The sequence below is a fragment of the Dromiciops gliroides genome, chromosome 5, assembly GCF_019393635.1.
Source record: "Dromiciops gliroides isolate mDroGli1 chromosome 5, mDroGli1.pri, whole genome shotgun sequence".
NCBI classification, from domain to species: domain Eukaryota; kingdom Metazoa; phylum Chordata; class Mammalia; order Microbiotheria; family Microbiotheriidae; genus Dromiciops; species Dromiciops gliroides.
Window position 1 is genome coordinate 193,406,386 of NC_057865.1, and position 13,583 is coordinate 193,419,968.

Consider the following 13,583-nt stretch of genomic DNA (forward strand, 5'->3'; position numbering starts at 1 on the left):
GCCTCTATAGCCATTTATAGGCATCTATTTTCAAACTAGGCCAAGCTCAGAGATCTGAGTGATTGCAAAGAGTTCCAGATATTTATGAGATTGTTAAAGGTGGTTAATTAGGTTCCTGAGGTATCTCAAAGGAGACACTAAAATAACCCCACCTCGATGCTCCCCTAAAATATATGGTATAACTTGGAACATTTGGGGTTAGGTAAGGAAACAAAAATTCCTTGCTTCATAATTTCCACCCTAGGAGTGAGCCTGGTTCTTTAAATACATTCCCTTTGTAGGCTATGAGTTCCCTAAGTATCTGTTAGTGCAGAGACTGTGGTGGGATCTCTGAGTTCTAGGGTATAGATTGATTCTCCACAGTGTGATATAGCCATGGGATTTCATATTTCACTTCAGGGATCTCCTAACACATCTGACCTCTTCTAGTTATAGGCATTAAGTATCGGGCACACTCTTGAGAAATGTCTAATATTTAGTAATATTGTTGAATAGGTGTACAATCTTGAAACTGATATACTTTAAGAAAAAATAAGTTAAAATCCCAAATTACTAAGCCTAATAAACTATGAGGCAATTATTTGCTTTACGAAAGCACTTTATTAAAAAACTAATTATAAGATAATTTAATATAGTGATCTCCCCTAGGAATTTTAAAATATAATCCATTTATAGAAATTAAATTTACACAGAGTTCTGTGTAAATATCTGTTGTGTAAATCAAGGTAGCCAGTACTTCTGTAGGTGCAGAGGTACATAGTAAAATATATGCAGTTCCTAACATTAAAGATGACTGAACAGATGCTAATAGAACCTTGTTTGTCAACATAGGCATATGTTAATGCTAAAATGTAGAAGAAATGTGAGAGAAGATGTTCATAACTACATATGAGGGATCAAGGATAACTCTATATACTGAGGCAGATGTCACCATAACCAAATGATGAATCCTGGTTTTTTATGACTCACATAAACCTGTGGAATAAAGAATTCTACAGGGGTTATACAGGGATTGGTTGGAGGTAGGAAAAGAGAGACAGTGTACCAGTCCTCCCTGTGAAGAAAAACTGTTCATAGCAATTCCATACATTGGGCAACCAACCATGCATACTCCCTAATAGTTTCCTAAACAGATGCTGCCAATATAAGGGTCAGAGTATATTTGTGAAGAGTCATCAGGACAGGAAGTGGAAGGATCAGGTTCACCAACCAAAGATCAGAAGTCACTAGGACCATCTCTTAAATGCCTCATACTGGAATAGGTGCTGTAAGAGGATATGAAATGAAACAAGTAAATAACAAACAACAAACAAAAATGAAGCAAAAAAGTAAAAAAAAGAAATTTACATAATAACTTTTTTATATATTTAAAAGAATATCAATTTATGCATGATAGATTAGCAATTTCATGTGCAATCTTTTTTATTATATTGTTATGGAAATGCTTTTTTATTCCATAAAATGAAAATAAAATAAATAAAATTTTAAAACCAAAACAGAAGAAAGACATCAGCCTCCACCCTATCTCTAGGGACTATTCACTTGCAGTCAAGTTAGGGACCGTAAATAGAATGAGTTATCAAAGACAAATTTTGAAGAAGACAACAGAAAAGAATATATACTTACTTTTTTTAAAAAATGTTTTCAATGTTTTTTCCGGTATGTGATAATAACTTTTCAGAAACAAAGAAAATAAATAAGAAAGCAAATACAACAGATATTGTGGGATAATAGAAAGAACATGGAACTTAGAGCCAGAAGAGCTAAATGTGAAATTTATAGTTCCTGTGATCTTGATCAGGTCCCTTTACTTCCCTGTGTTTCATTTTGTTAATTGGGAAAATGGAGCTATTAATACATAAATTACCCACCTGACAGAACTACTCTGAGTCTCAAATGAGATATGTTATTTTATAAATATAAAGTGTCTTGCCAGTGTAAGCCATTATGATGATCTAGGAAGAAGAAGTACTTTATTATTTTAAGTTTATTGTTAACATGAATAATTTTTAAAATATCTGCATTTCTCACATCTGCTCATGATAAACTGGGTAGCAAAGCTCCTCTTTCAGTGTCTGGGGTCAAAACCCATTATTGGTAGACCATTCTTCCCATATTGACTCCCATCACTTTCTGTCCTGTCTCTAAACTCCTCTCTCTTCTGTCTTTTGAAAAACATCAATGACAAAAAGATCTGTGAGCATTTCTTTAGAAGATTGCCTAGCTGATGCCTATGACCACCTGAAGAAGATGTTTTAGGGAAGTTTTATTCTTTCATTGAGAAGTTGAATAGGGGAGCCCTATGGTCCTGACCTTAGAGGTTCTGAGGTTCTTGGAAGGGCTTTCAAAGTCAGAGAAGTGGCATCTTTCTTCCCTCAGGATGACATTGCCTTGTTGAAGCTACACATAGGGAGCACTTACTCCAATCTTCTTGCATGTATCAATAGAACCAGACTGTGAGAGTCCCACTGACAACTTCTCGAACTTCTCTGTTGGTCCCTACAGAGCCAGGCGGTCCCTCTTTCACCATTGGCAAAGCTATTTGGTTGCTGTGGGGGCTGGTATTTAACAACTCCGTACCAGTTCAGAATCCAAAGGGAACGACCAGCAAAATCATGGTGTCAGTGTGGGCCTTCTTTGCTGTCATCTTCCTGGCCAGCTACACTGCCAACTTAGCTGCCTTCATGATTCAAGAGGAGTATGTGGACCAAGTTTCTGGCCTGAGTGACAAAAAGGTAAGAGATACTTTTGAAAACCTCCTATTCCCCTCTCCAAAAAATTCTCCCCTGGAAAGATGATGTTGCTTACATTCTCCCTCCAGTCTCCATTTTAATTAGGCTCATGTTTCAAGCTACTGCGAGAACTGAAAGTTTTCGTGATCCTAATAATTTTCTGACATCTGCATTTTCTACTTATGTTTTTAAATAAATTGGAAGGCAGAAGCAGAAGAAATTAGTTTCCCTACTGAAATAATTGTTTTCCCTTCCTGTCTTTATGCGAACCTACTGATTTATGCTGGGAGTGTTACAAATGATCCCTGGGCTACAAATAACTAGCTTGGTTTTGTATCCATTCTCTTAGTGTGTGATTGCACATTGGTTTGTTAGGGTCGGACAGCTAGGTAGCTTCAGGATAGAAGGACCGGCCTGTTATTAGAGGGTTGCCCTTGTGTGCCAGCATTGTGGAAGCTTGTTTATTATGGCTTACATTTTCCCACAGATGGACTAGTTACTGTAGGCTCACCCTGCCTTTGTTTCTTCTCTGTGCACATTCTAGAGGCTAGGCAGGAGGGCTGCTCATGTGGAAGTGTTGGACTATTTCAGGCTATGAAAACCGGTCTTTAATTTTGTAACTGCCCACATACTAAAAAGCAAACAGGCGAGTCCTGTACCTGTTCTGTTGTGAGCTGGTTTGCGTGGTATAGAAAAAAGGGAAGACATTTGTTTTTCATTTCTAGTGGATAAGTATGTGCTGGCCCATTGGCGATCATACAGGACTGACATACCACAGCTTTCCATGTGATATTTCCTGTCACCTCTAGCTATGATGCTAATGATCCTTGTCATCTTCTGAATCTTCCAGTAAAACACATAGATATTCCAAAGAAGCATGGAAGCTTTTTGCTTCTAAGGACTCTCCTGACATTAATTTCATCATACTTAAGAACATATTCATCTGTTTTAAGAAGTAAATATGAAGTGTAGGCCCATCAAGTTAGATATCTCATGCTTATTATTGGCATTTTATCATCTGGGATCTCCTGATTGAACAGTTAAGAAAGTAGCCTAGCTAGAAAATATGAGGATTATAGTTGGAATGAAAATGAACTAGTGTTCATGACTCAGGTGGTCATTTTCCCTAAGAAAAGCATTTGGCACAGTGGAAAGAGACTGACCTTAAAGGCAGAAAGACCTGGGTTCAAGTCTGATCTCTGATACATACCACTTACATAACCTGTCAATGTTCTAAGAAATTCTCTAGGATTATAAATTGCAGAAAAGGTGCTGGCAGTTTGGTGGGATGAGGCAGGCTGCTATAGCTGGGCTTTGAGGATTCTAAGCAGAGGTGAGAGGAACATGCATTCTAGGCCCCGGCGGTCAGTCTGTGAAAAAGCATGGAGATGAAGGTTGGATGGTTATGTATGAGGAACAGCAGTTCAGCTTGGGTGGAATGGAGAAGATGCGAAGGAGAGTAATGTAAGAGAAACCTGCAAAAGAAGACTTTTCCTAACTGTGAAGGGGTTTAAAGGCCAAACAGAAGAGGAGCACTTACAGTCTATCCTAGAGGTATTGGGGAGGCACTGAAGTCTTCAATATGATCACAACTGTCTTTTAGGAATATTGCTTTGTCAAGGATCAATTTCAGCAAGAAGGCAGGCAGACTAGTTTGGGGGCTATTACAGCAATCTAGGTGAAAGCTGGTGTGGGCCTGGATTAAGGAGGGACATATGGAAGAGATTCTGTGGAGGTAGAAATGATGAGACAGCAACTTATTGGATGATGGTGGGTAAGAAAGAGAGAATAGTCAAGCATGAGGTGATGTGGGTTGGCTCAAGAGATGGTGGTGTCCTTGACAGAAATAGGCAATTAAGAAATCCTTGGTCGCTGGTGACAACAGATTCATCTGACCCATCATGCCAGAAGTCAGCTTGCAATGGCTAAATAAGGAGCAAGGGAAAGAAGATAAATAAAAGGAAGGGAGCTTTTTCTAAGAGTTTGGCTGTTAAAGGGAGAAGTACAGAGTAGTAGTAACTAAGGAGGTTGTAGGGTCAGGTGAAGGGTTTCCTAAGGGTGGGCAAGATCTTAGGCATGTTTATTGGCAGCAGGGAAGGAAACAGGAAATAGGGAGTGGTTGAGGGTAGGATGGGCAGGGGGTAGGAAAGGAATGGTTCCAGGCCTAATCTCAAGTAGTAGAGAGGAGTAAATGAGTACAAGTAGAGGGCATTGGCCTTGGCAGGGTGAAAGGTCACCTATTCACCAGAAACTGGAGTAAAGGAGGACAGAAAAAGGGGTGATATCAACTGATTTTGAAATAAAAGGTAGGGGAAAGGATGTAGTACATTGTCCTAAATTACAAAATTGTTTCACCCAGATGTGAAGGCAGGAGGGGAAATGAGGTTGAATTTACTTGTGCAACTATCTTTGGAACACAAAATTATTCTGTATGCTATATATTTGAAAAACAGTTAGCTAACAGGGAAGTTTATGAACAAAAGCTCTATTTAGCTTATAAATTGATAATGTGTTTTATGCATTTTAGAACCTTTGTGAAAATAATAAAATACCATATAATATACATACCATTTACTCTTCATAATTGCCAAAATAGGCTTAAATAACTGGCATGTTTAATTGCATATTAGCATAGAGTGGCCCCAAAATAACTAATATTTAATAACTCCTTCATTTTTGTTTTTAATTTAAAATACCATAGCATCATATACAATATATATGGGAAATTAATTTATATTACTTATGAAAATAAAATCTTGTAAATGGCAGAAAATAAAGAGAAAAATAATTTTTTTAAGTTATTAAAACATTGGACCCCTTTGTGACTTTTGGATCACCCTGTATAAGGGAAAGTAATATGTCAAATTGAAAGTGTTCAGCAAATATATTTAGCATCAAAATTCTTCTTATTATTTCCATCCAAAAATACTTAAAGGAAGTAGGTATGTATCAGAGACAAGAAGTCTTAAAAATTTCATTAACATCTAAAAGTTTTGGCAATACAATTTGTGAACATATATATACATATGAAATTAAAATGAAATTTTAAAACATCAAAACATTTTGATATTTTTTTCTAAAGTAGCAAGGAATATTTGTAAATAAAATGAAGAAATATTTATAGGTAGAAAGTGTGTAATTCTTTTATTTTTATTTTGTAAACCATGTACAAAGATCTCATTTATATAAAAGTTACCTAGTGAGGGTATTCAGAGTGAAAATTCTATGATAGATGCTTCCTTTTTGTACACATTACTCAGATTAATTCTATTTTATGTTTATAGTATTGTCTTATACATTATGTTGAGAAATTTATAATACTCAATCGTATACTTAATTACTTAAACACCCCTACTTTCATCTGTGTGCATATTGTAATCTCTCTATGATCTAGTAGGTAGCCTATATGAATTATTGTGGTCAAAATAATGAATCACTTGTTGATATGACTGCAAAATTAACTAAGCTGATCTTTGTATGACAGATATACAGTCAGATGCTGGGCCCATAATGACAGCTAGCCAGCTTGGTCGTACCAGCTAAATCTTGAATTCTACTAACATGACCTTTGAAAACCCAGGAATTTTTTTTTTTAATGTATGAGGTATTTTATTTTTTCCATTACATGTAAAGATAGTTCTCAACTTTTGTTTATACATGCTTTACAATTTCAGATTTTTCTCCCTCCCACCCCTCCCTCCCCCCTTCCCTAGACAGCAGGTAATCTGATATAGGTTATATCTATATATCTCTATACATATACATATAGATATATATATACACACACACACATATATATACACATAATAACATTAATCCTATTTCTGCATTAATCCTGTTACAAGAGAAAGAATCAGAGCAGTGATGCAAAACCTCAAAATAGAAAGAGAAAAAAAAAACCCAACAGCACCCAAAACAAAAGAAATAATATGGTTCAATCAGCATCTATACTCCACAATTCTTTCTTTCTTTTTTTTTTTCTTGAATTTGGAGATCCTCTTCTATCATGAGTTCCCTGGAACTCTTCTGTACCATTGCATTGGTGAGAAGAATATAGTCCATCACAGTAGGTCAACACTCAATGTTGATGATACTGTGTACAATGTTCTTCTGGTTCTGCTCATCTCAAAACCCAGGAATTTTCAACAAGATAATTAAGAAAGGAATATCCAGGATCATATGCAAGAATAGTGGTTAATAGAGCTCCAAAAATAGTTATGGTAGGTGGGTGGGAGGATTGAAAAAGATAATTCTCCCTTTTTCTACCAGATTATTTTTACTGGCTATTCCCATCAGTGGGGTAAAGAGGACACTGAACATTGATCTTTCTCCTTCCTCTCCCTCCCACTTTTCAGAAATCACAAATCACTACAAGGTCCTAGGGGGCCTCTTCAAACTGCAAATGATTGTATCTTTCATCATCTTGGAAATAACTGAAGGGAAGGAGAGGTCTTGTAGATTGGACCCAGAAATTCCAAAATGAGTCAGTTTCCCCTCTCCTACATGCTCCTGTATGCCTTGGGGATAGATCAGTCAAATTTAAGGGAAGAGAAGAGTGCGTGAAGCAGGTCATCCTACTTGGAGCTGGTGGTTATCATCAGGTTACCTTTATATACATACCCCAGGATCCTGCTTTCCTGTCCGAGGCTTCCAAAACTTCCAGAACCAGAAGTTCCTATGACTGACAAAATTTATACATCATTAAATTTATATCATTTTTCCTCTGAATAAGTAGAAGTATGGGGGGCAGCTAGGTGACACATACTAGCTGTGTGACCCTGGGTAAGTCACTTAATGCCCATTGCCCCACAAAAAAAATGAATAAGTAGAAGTACTATCCAATTATTCATTCATTCATTCATTCATTCATTCATTCATTCATTCGTTTGTTTGTTTTTGGTGAGGCAATTGGGGTTAAATGACTTGCCCAGGTTCACACAGCTAGTAAGTGTTAAGGGTCTGAGGCCAGATTTGAACTCAGGTCCTCCTGAATCCAGGGCTGGTGCTCTATCTACTGCACTACCTAGCTGCCCCAATATTATCCAATTTTAATTTAGCAGAAACATATCAATCCTTATGAGGTCTACCATCTTTGGGTCTAATATGGGGATTATAGCTCAGGTAGTTTCCATGGTTACTAAGAGCCCCATTACATTTCTGAAACAAGGTAAGTGTTGATGCAGGCTCTGAGGAATTCCATACAGTCTATAGACCATCTCCATCTTGAAATGTGCTAGTGGCACAGCATTGGCCTCTGGGCACAAATAATGAAACAATTTCATCATCCCTAGATGAACTGTCCTCTTTACCCTCTTAATAAACTTTAGATTGAAAACCCAAGGAAGGTTGCTATCTTCATTTTCATTCTGAATCCTCTGGTCCCAGACAAACAGGTCAACTCCACACCACAGTCACAGAGTTCAAGGGAAGCTAGGGAGGCAACAGGAAGACTCTTTTCAGTTAAAACAGTTTGATATTTGTGACTCAGTTGGACCTGGAAGTAATTGAATGATGCCAATCCTGGAACTCTCTGGGGCTATGGATATAAGATGTGATAGGAGAGGAAGGTCTGGGATGAGAAAATCAGAAAGGAAAGGGTAGAAACAGGAGGTATACAGGATAATAGCTGGCTTCCCCTTCCTGAGCACCTAAATTTGCATACTCATGTATATGTGGAATGTTGCACATATTAGTTTTGGTAGATGGAGGATGCATTGGTTATTTTCATTGAACTGCTGTTTATTTTTTAAAATCTTTTTCATTTTATTTTTACAAGGGAAAAGTGTGTGGAGGGGGAGGAACTATGTAGAAAAGAATATATAATCAAACCAAAAGACATCAAGAAAATAATTTTCATAGCATAATGCAATTCTGAACCATAATTAAAGCCATCCTGCCATCTGGTTATCTCTAGACTGACCAGCATGGAGCCCTGGGCCTGCTGAGGAGTGACCCTTAAGGTGACCTAAAACCAGTTTGGTTTCCTTACAAAAGAGGTGTCAATATATCTCTGCAGATTCCACAGGCCCATTGCCATCAAACGAATGCCACTCACACAGATCCCACAACCCACTGTTGTCTAGGCTGGTCCATTGCTCTATTCCTGGAATTTAGCCAGAATCAGAAGGTCCTTTAGATGTGGCATGAGGGAAATGGAGTCTCCTCCTTGTTGGCCAGTATTGGATTAGACAGTGAACACTCTAAATTGAAGGGTATGCACTTCTTTTCACATCTATAAACATGGCCTTTGTTGCTGTGCCCTGAGAGGCATTATTTAATTTTATTCAGTAGTGTTCACTGACGTGCAACCTTCTAATTAGACCTGTTCAAAGAAAACAGAATTCATGTTTCTGTAGGAATTTTTTCCACATTCCACTGAGAGAGTAAAATGTTCTAAATAAATGTAATAAATGATTTAAACAAATGTTGTAATAAATGATTTAAATAAATGTAATCTACATGCCAGAATGCTATCTTCTGAAGGTCATGGAGCCAGAAAATACCTTGATCATCTGGTTCAGCCTTGTTACTTCAAGCAGAAAGATAGCTTCATCTTTTTTGTGTCATGGACCATTTTGGCAATCTGGTGATGCCCATGGACCCTTTCTCAGAATAAGATTTTTAAGTAATTGAAAGAAAATACTAAATTTCAGTTAGAGGTTAGAGAAATAAAGATGTAATCCCCCCCCATCCAGTTGGCATAGCCCCTGAAATCTATTACAGGTTTCTCAGGGGCACCATGGACTTTGCGTTAAGATCCCCTGATCTCAGCCAACCTATAAAAACAACTGTCTTCTCATCTTCTCTTTTGGGAGATCCACAGAGTTGGGCAATCTATAATCTCCTTTGCACAATTAAAATATTAACCCTATAATTTCCCACCCTTCCATTTCATTCATTCTACAGTATTGACTTTAAAAAATGGCAGGGGGGAGTTGATGCGTGTGTTGCAAAGAAGTTATGCTTGCTAAATGAGTGCCACATATAATTAATAAGTGCAATTAATAAGGTTGCACTTATTAAGGTTGTACAAAATATGCTATAACTAACAAAATAGGCTTTACTCTTCACTAAACTTCCTGTTTTCCTGCTAATATTAGACAAATTACCTCTTTTTCATCATTAACTATTCTTGAGATATTCTCTGGACAGTTCCTAGAAGTATTATAATTTCCATACAAGAAAACTACAGGAAAAACTGGCATTGTGGAAGCATGAATGTGTGGACTAGGGGAGCCATGTAGTATAAGCATAAATCAATAAATCCAGAAATATTTATTTTTTAATTATTTTTTTATATCACTTAGATTTCCTACTGTATTCTTCCTTCTCCCCTCCCAGAAAAGTTTTCCTTTATAAAAAAATTTTAAGTAAAAGAGGAAAAAGGAGTTAGGGAATCAATGACATTGGCCAGTCCATCAAAAAAAAAAATCTGACATCATAGAAAATATTACACACTGGAGCAGAGTAGTGGAGAGACGTGTCCTCTCATATCTCTTCTTTTCCTAAAAGAATTCATTATTGGATCAATATCAACCTGGAGGGAGCTCCATGATGCAGGGCTCTGCTCTTGGCCTGTCATCAACATTTTTATTAATGAACTGGATGAAGATGCGAATTATAAAGGTGATTGTTCCACTATATTTTGCACTAAAGTATACTGATCTTTGCTATTTTATTCACTTCAGGAAACTGCATGTGGATTCAATTCAATTCAATAAACTCTTGGTAAGCATTTATGTGCCAGGCACCATGCTAAATGCTGGAAAGAATGTGAACAAACTAGAGCTAATGTAGAGTAAATCTTCTTAAACTATGGGTCACCACCCCATATGGGGTCGCATACCTGAATTTGGGGGGTCATGAAAAATTTGTCAACAGTAAAAGGTTAAGTATGCCTATTTTATATACCTATATACCCAGGGTCATGTAAAAATATCTCAGGTGAAAAGGGGTCATAAGTGGAAAAAGTTTAAGAAGCCCTGATCCAGAGGAAGGTGATTAGGGTAATGAGAGGACAAAAGATTGTACGACAACATTGACTGAAGGAGTTGGGTGAGGTGGAGACATGAGCACTGTCTTCAGGCATCTTGAGGGCTAGAATGTGGAAGATAGATTAGACATTCTACATGGTGTCAGATACCCTCAGGAGGTAGGTTTTGTAGAGATACTGATTTAGGCTTGATAAAAAGGGAAAGCATGAATAATTAGACCAATTCCAAAGAAGTATATTGCCTCAGCAGACAGTAAATTCTTCATCATTGGAAGCAAAGGTTGGTTGTCCATTTGTCAGTGTATTGTAAAAATAATTCCTGTTTGGGTTCAGGTCATACAAGGCTGTTAGTCATTTCTAAAATGCTGAGCAATAAAATTAGAGTCTTCCCCCCCCCCAATCATTTATTCTTTGCCCCTCAATATCAGTGAGGACCATGATATCAGGAAGGTGATGTCATGACTTGCAAATGAAGTGGATTTAAGTGAAGGAGGGCTGTGCAAAGTCACCAGCCTCACTTTCTCCTCCGAAACCATCTGGGTCCAGTGGCAAGATATAAATCAGGATGACTAGAGATGGCCCTGGATGCAGTGGGAGCCCCCCAAAAAGATATTAACATTTCAAAAGATGGACCTAATAATGGATACACATATCAGGTTCTCTATTAAAGGCTTCAAATGAATTACCAAAGTGCAGGCTGAGGCAAACTTGCCCTTAGTAGCAATTCACGTAAAGCAAGGAGTAGCATGATTCAGTGGAAAGATAAATAATTATGATGATAGTTGGCATTTATAGAGCCCTTCAAGGTTTGCAAAGTGCTTAATAAATATTAACTCATTTTATTTCATTCTTAACTCCTTATTTCATCCTTGCAACAGCTCTAGGAGGTAGGTGCTGTTATTATCTCCATTTTGCAAGTGAGAAAACTGAGGCATACAGAGATTATAGGTGACTTGCCACAGCTAGTTAAGTATCTAAGAGTATATTTGAGTTTGGGTTTCCCTGACTACAGGTCCAGCATTCTATCCAGTGAAACACCCTAGATGCCCAAAGACCCAAAAATGTTGGATTCGAAGGCATAGGACTTGGGCCTGAATACTGGCTGTGCCACTTTTTAACTGTGTTACCACAGTAGAGTTACCAAATCTCTCTGGGTCTTGGTTCCCTTATATGTACAAAGAGGCAGTTGGACTAAATCAGGGATTCTTAATCTTTTCTTATGTCATGAACCCCTGTAGTGTTCTGGTGCAGCTTTTCAACCCCACATAATAATGGTTTTAAATATGTATAGGATTTGAAAATGTGACATCTAAGACTCCTTTCAGTTTTCAGTCTGTGGTTTAGGAATATTAATTGACCACAAACCAACATGAACCCAGTAAAGGCATTAATTGACTAATTAGTGAAAAATCATTTATTAAGAATCATTTATTATGTCACAAGCACTGTGTTAAGTGCTAGAATATAAATAGAAAAGTGAGACCTTCCCTGCCCTCAAAGGCATCCCATTCTAATTGGGGCAGATAAAACATAGAAGGATTTGAACATAGGGCAAATAGGGAGGGGATAAGGATGAGGTCCAGTGTCAGGTCAAATGATACCTCAGGGGATCCTCCATCTTACTGCAAAGATTGTCGTTTGGTGATTTTTCTCACTTATTAAAGCAGTATGTACAGCTATGGTTGCACACCCCCTGCACACCCATCACGGATGGCCTGGGAAAGTGGAGAGAAGATGCTCAGGCCCATGTTGTTTGGGAGGGGAATAGGCCTGAGCATAGGAGTCTAGCACTCAGGTTAGCTTTGGAAGTGAGGGCAGGTAGAGGCAGCATCTAGCCAGGAGAGAGAAAGGCAGAAGGGGATGTGGCAGAAAGTTTGTGGGGAAGGTAAGATTCTAGTTCCATCCAAGCAGGGGCTGGACTAGAGGTACCCCTGCTAGAAGTGGCCCCCTAGGTGGCTTGCTTTTCTCAGCTTCCATTGCTTAGTGGAATCCAGAGAAGGTGGAGGGAGAAATGACATGGTTGTTAAAAACAAACAAACAAATTAATGTAGCCATAGAAGTATAGTATCCTGGCAAAGACCTATAAAAGCCCCAATGTGGGCTTTTTGGTTCACTCATGTATTACTGTGTTCAATTCTGGGCACCACATTTTAAGAAGAGTGCTGATGAATTGGGAACATCCAGTGAATGTTGACAAAGATAATTAAAAGATCTGAAATATGAAGGGTAGTTGAAATAACTGAGGATTTTTAACTTTGAAGGGGAAAAAAAAAACATTGTTGAAAGGGGAGGCATATGATAGCTGTATTCATGTATGTGAAGTATTGTCATACTGAGTCCAAACTTACCTCCTATAGTTTCCAAATAAGGCTGTTGAATCATTCAGTCAGTCTTATCCAAGTCTTGGTGATCCCATATGCAGTCTTCATGGAAAAGATACTGGAGTGGTTTGCCATTTTCTTCTCCACTGGATTAAGGCAAAGTGGTTGAGTGACTTGGCCAAAGTCACATAGCTACTGAGTGTCTGAGGCAGGATTTGAACTCAGGGCTCCCTGAATCCACACTCGGTGTTCTTTTCCCTGATCCATCTACTGGCCTCCAAAGCAAATGGAGAGTAAGTGATTTGCATAGGTTCACACAGCTAGTAAGTAATCTGAGGCCAGATTTGCACTCAGGTCTTTCTTACTCCAGGCACAGTGCTCTATTCACTGAACCATCCAGCTGCCTTACACATAAGAAAGAATGTTCTAATGATTAGAGCAACCTAGCCATCTAGGTTTGTTTTAGGAGATAAGGGACAACTTGTTCCTAGAAGTATTCAAGCAGAGACGTCTTTAGATATAAGGCTCTCTTGCCAT

At 38.0% G+C, this 13,583-nt stretch overlaps 1 protein-coding gene across 2 annotated transcripts in view; it reads left to right on the plus strand.

Moving 5' to 3' along the window:
• The window catches only part of GRIN2B (glutamate ionotropic receptor NMDA type subunit 2B), a 644,293-nt gene that overhangs the window by 581,124 nt on the left and 49,586 nt on the right, over positions 1-13,583 (plus strand). For both annotated transcript variants that reach the window (XM_043969072.1, XM_043969071.1), the window contains one exon: positions 2,506-2,735. In XM_043969072.1, coding sequence (XP_043825007.1) covers positions 2,506-2,735 — 230 coding nt within the window. The remainder of the gene's footprint in view (positions 1-2,505; positions 2,736-13,583) is intronic.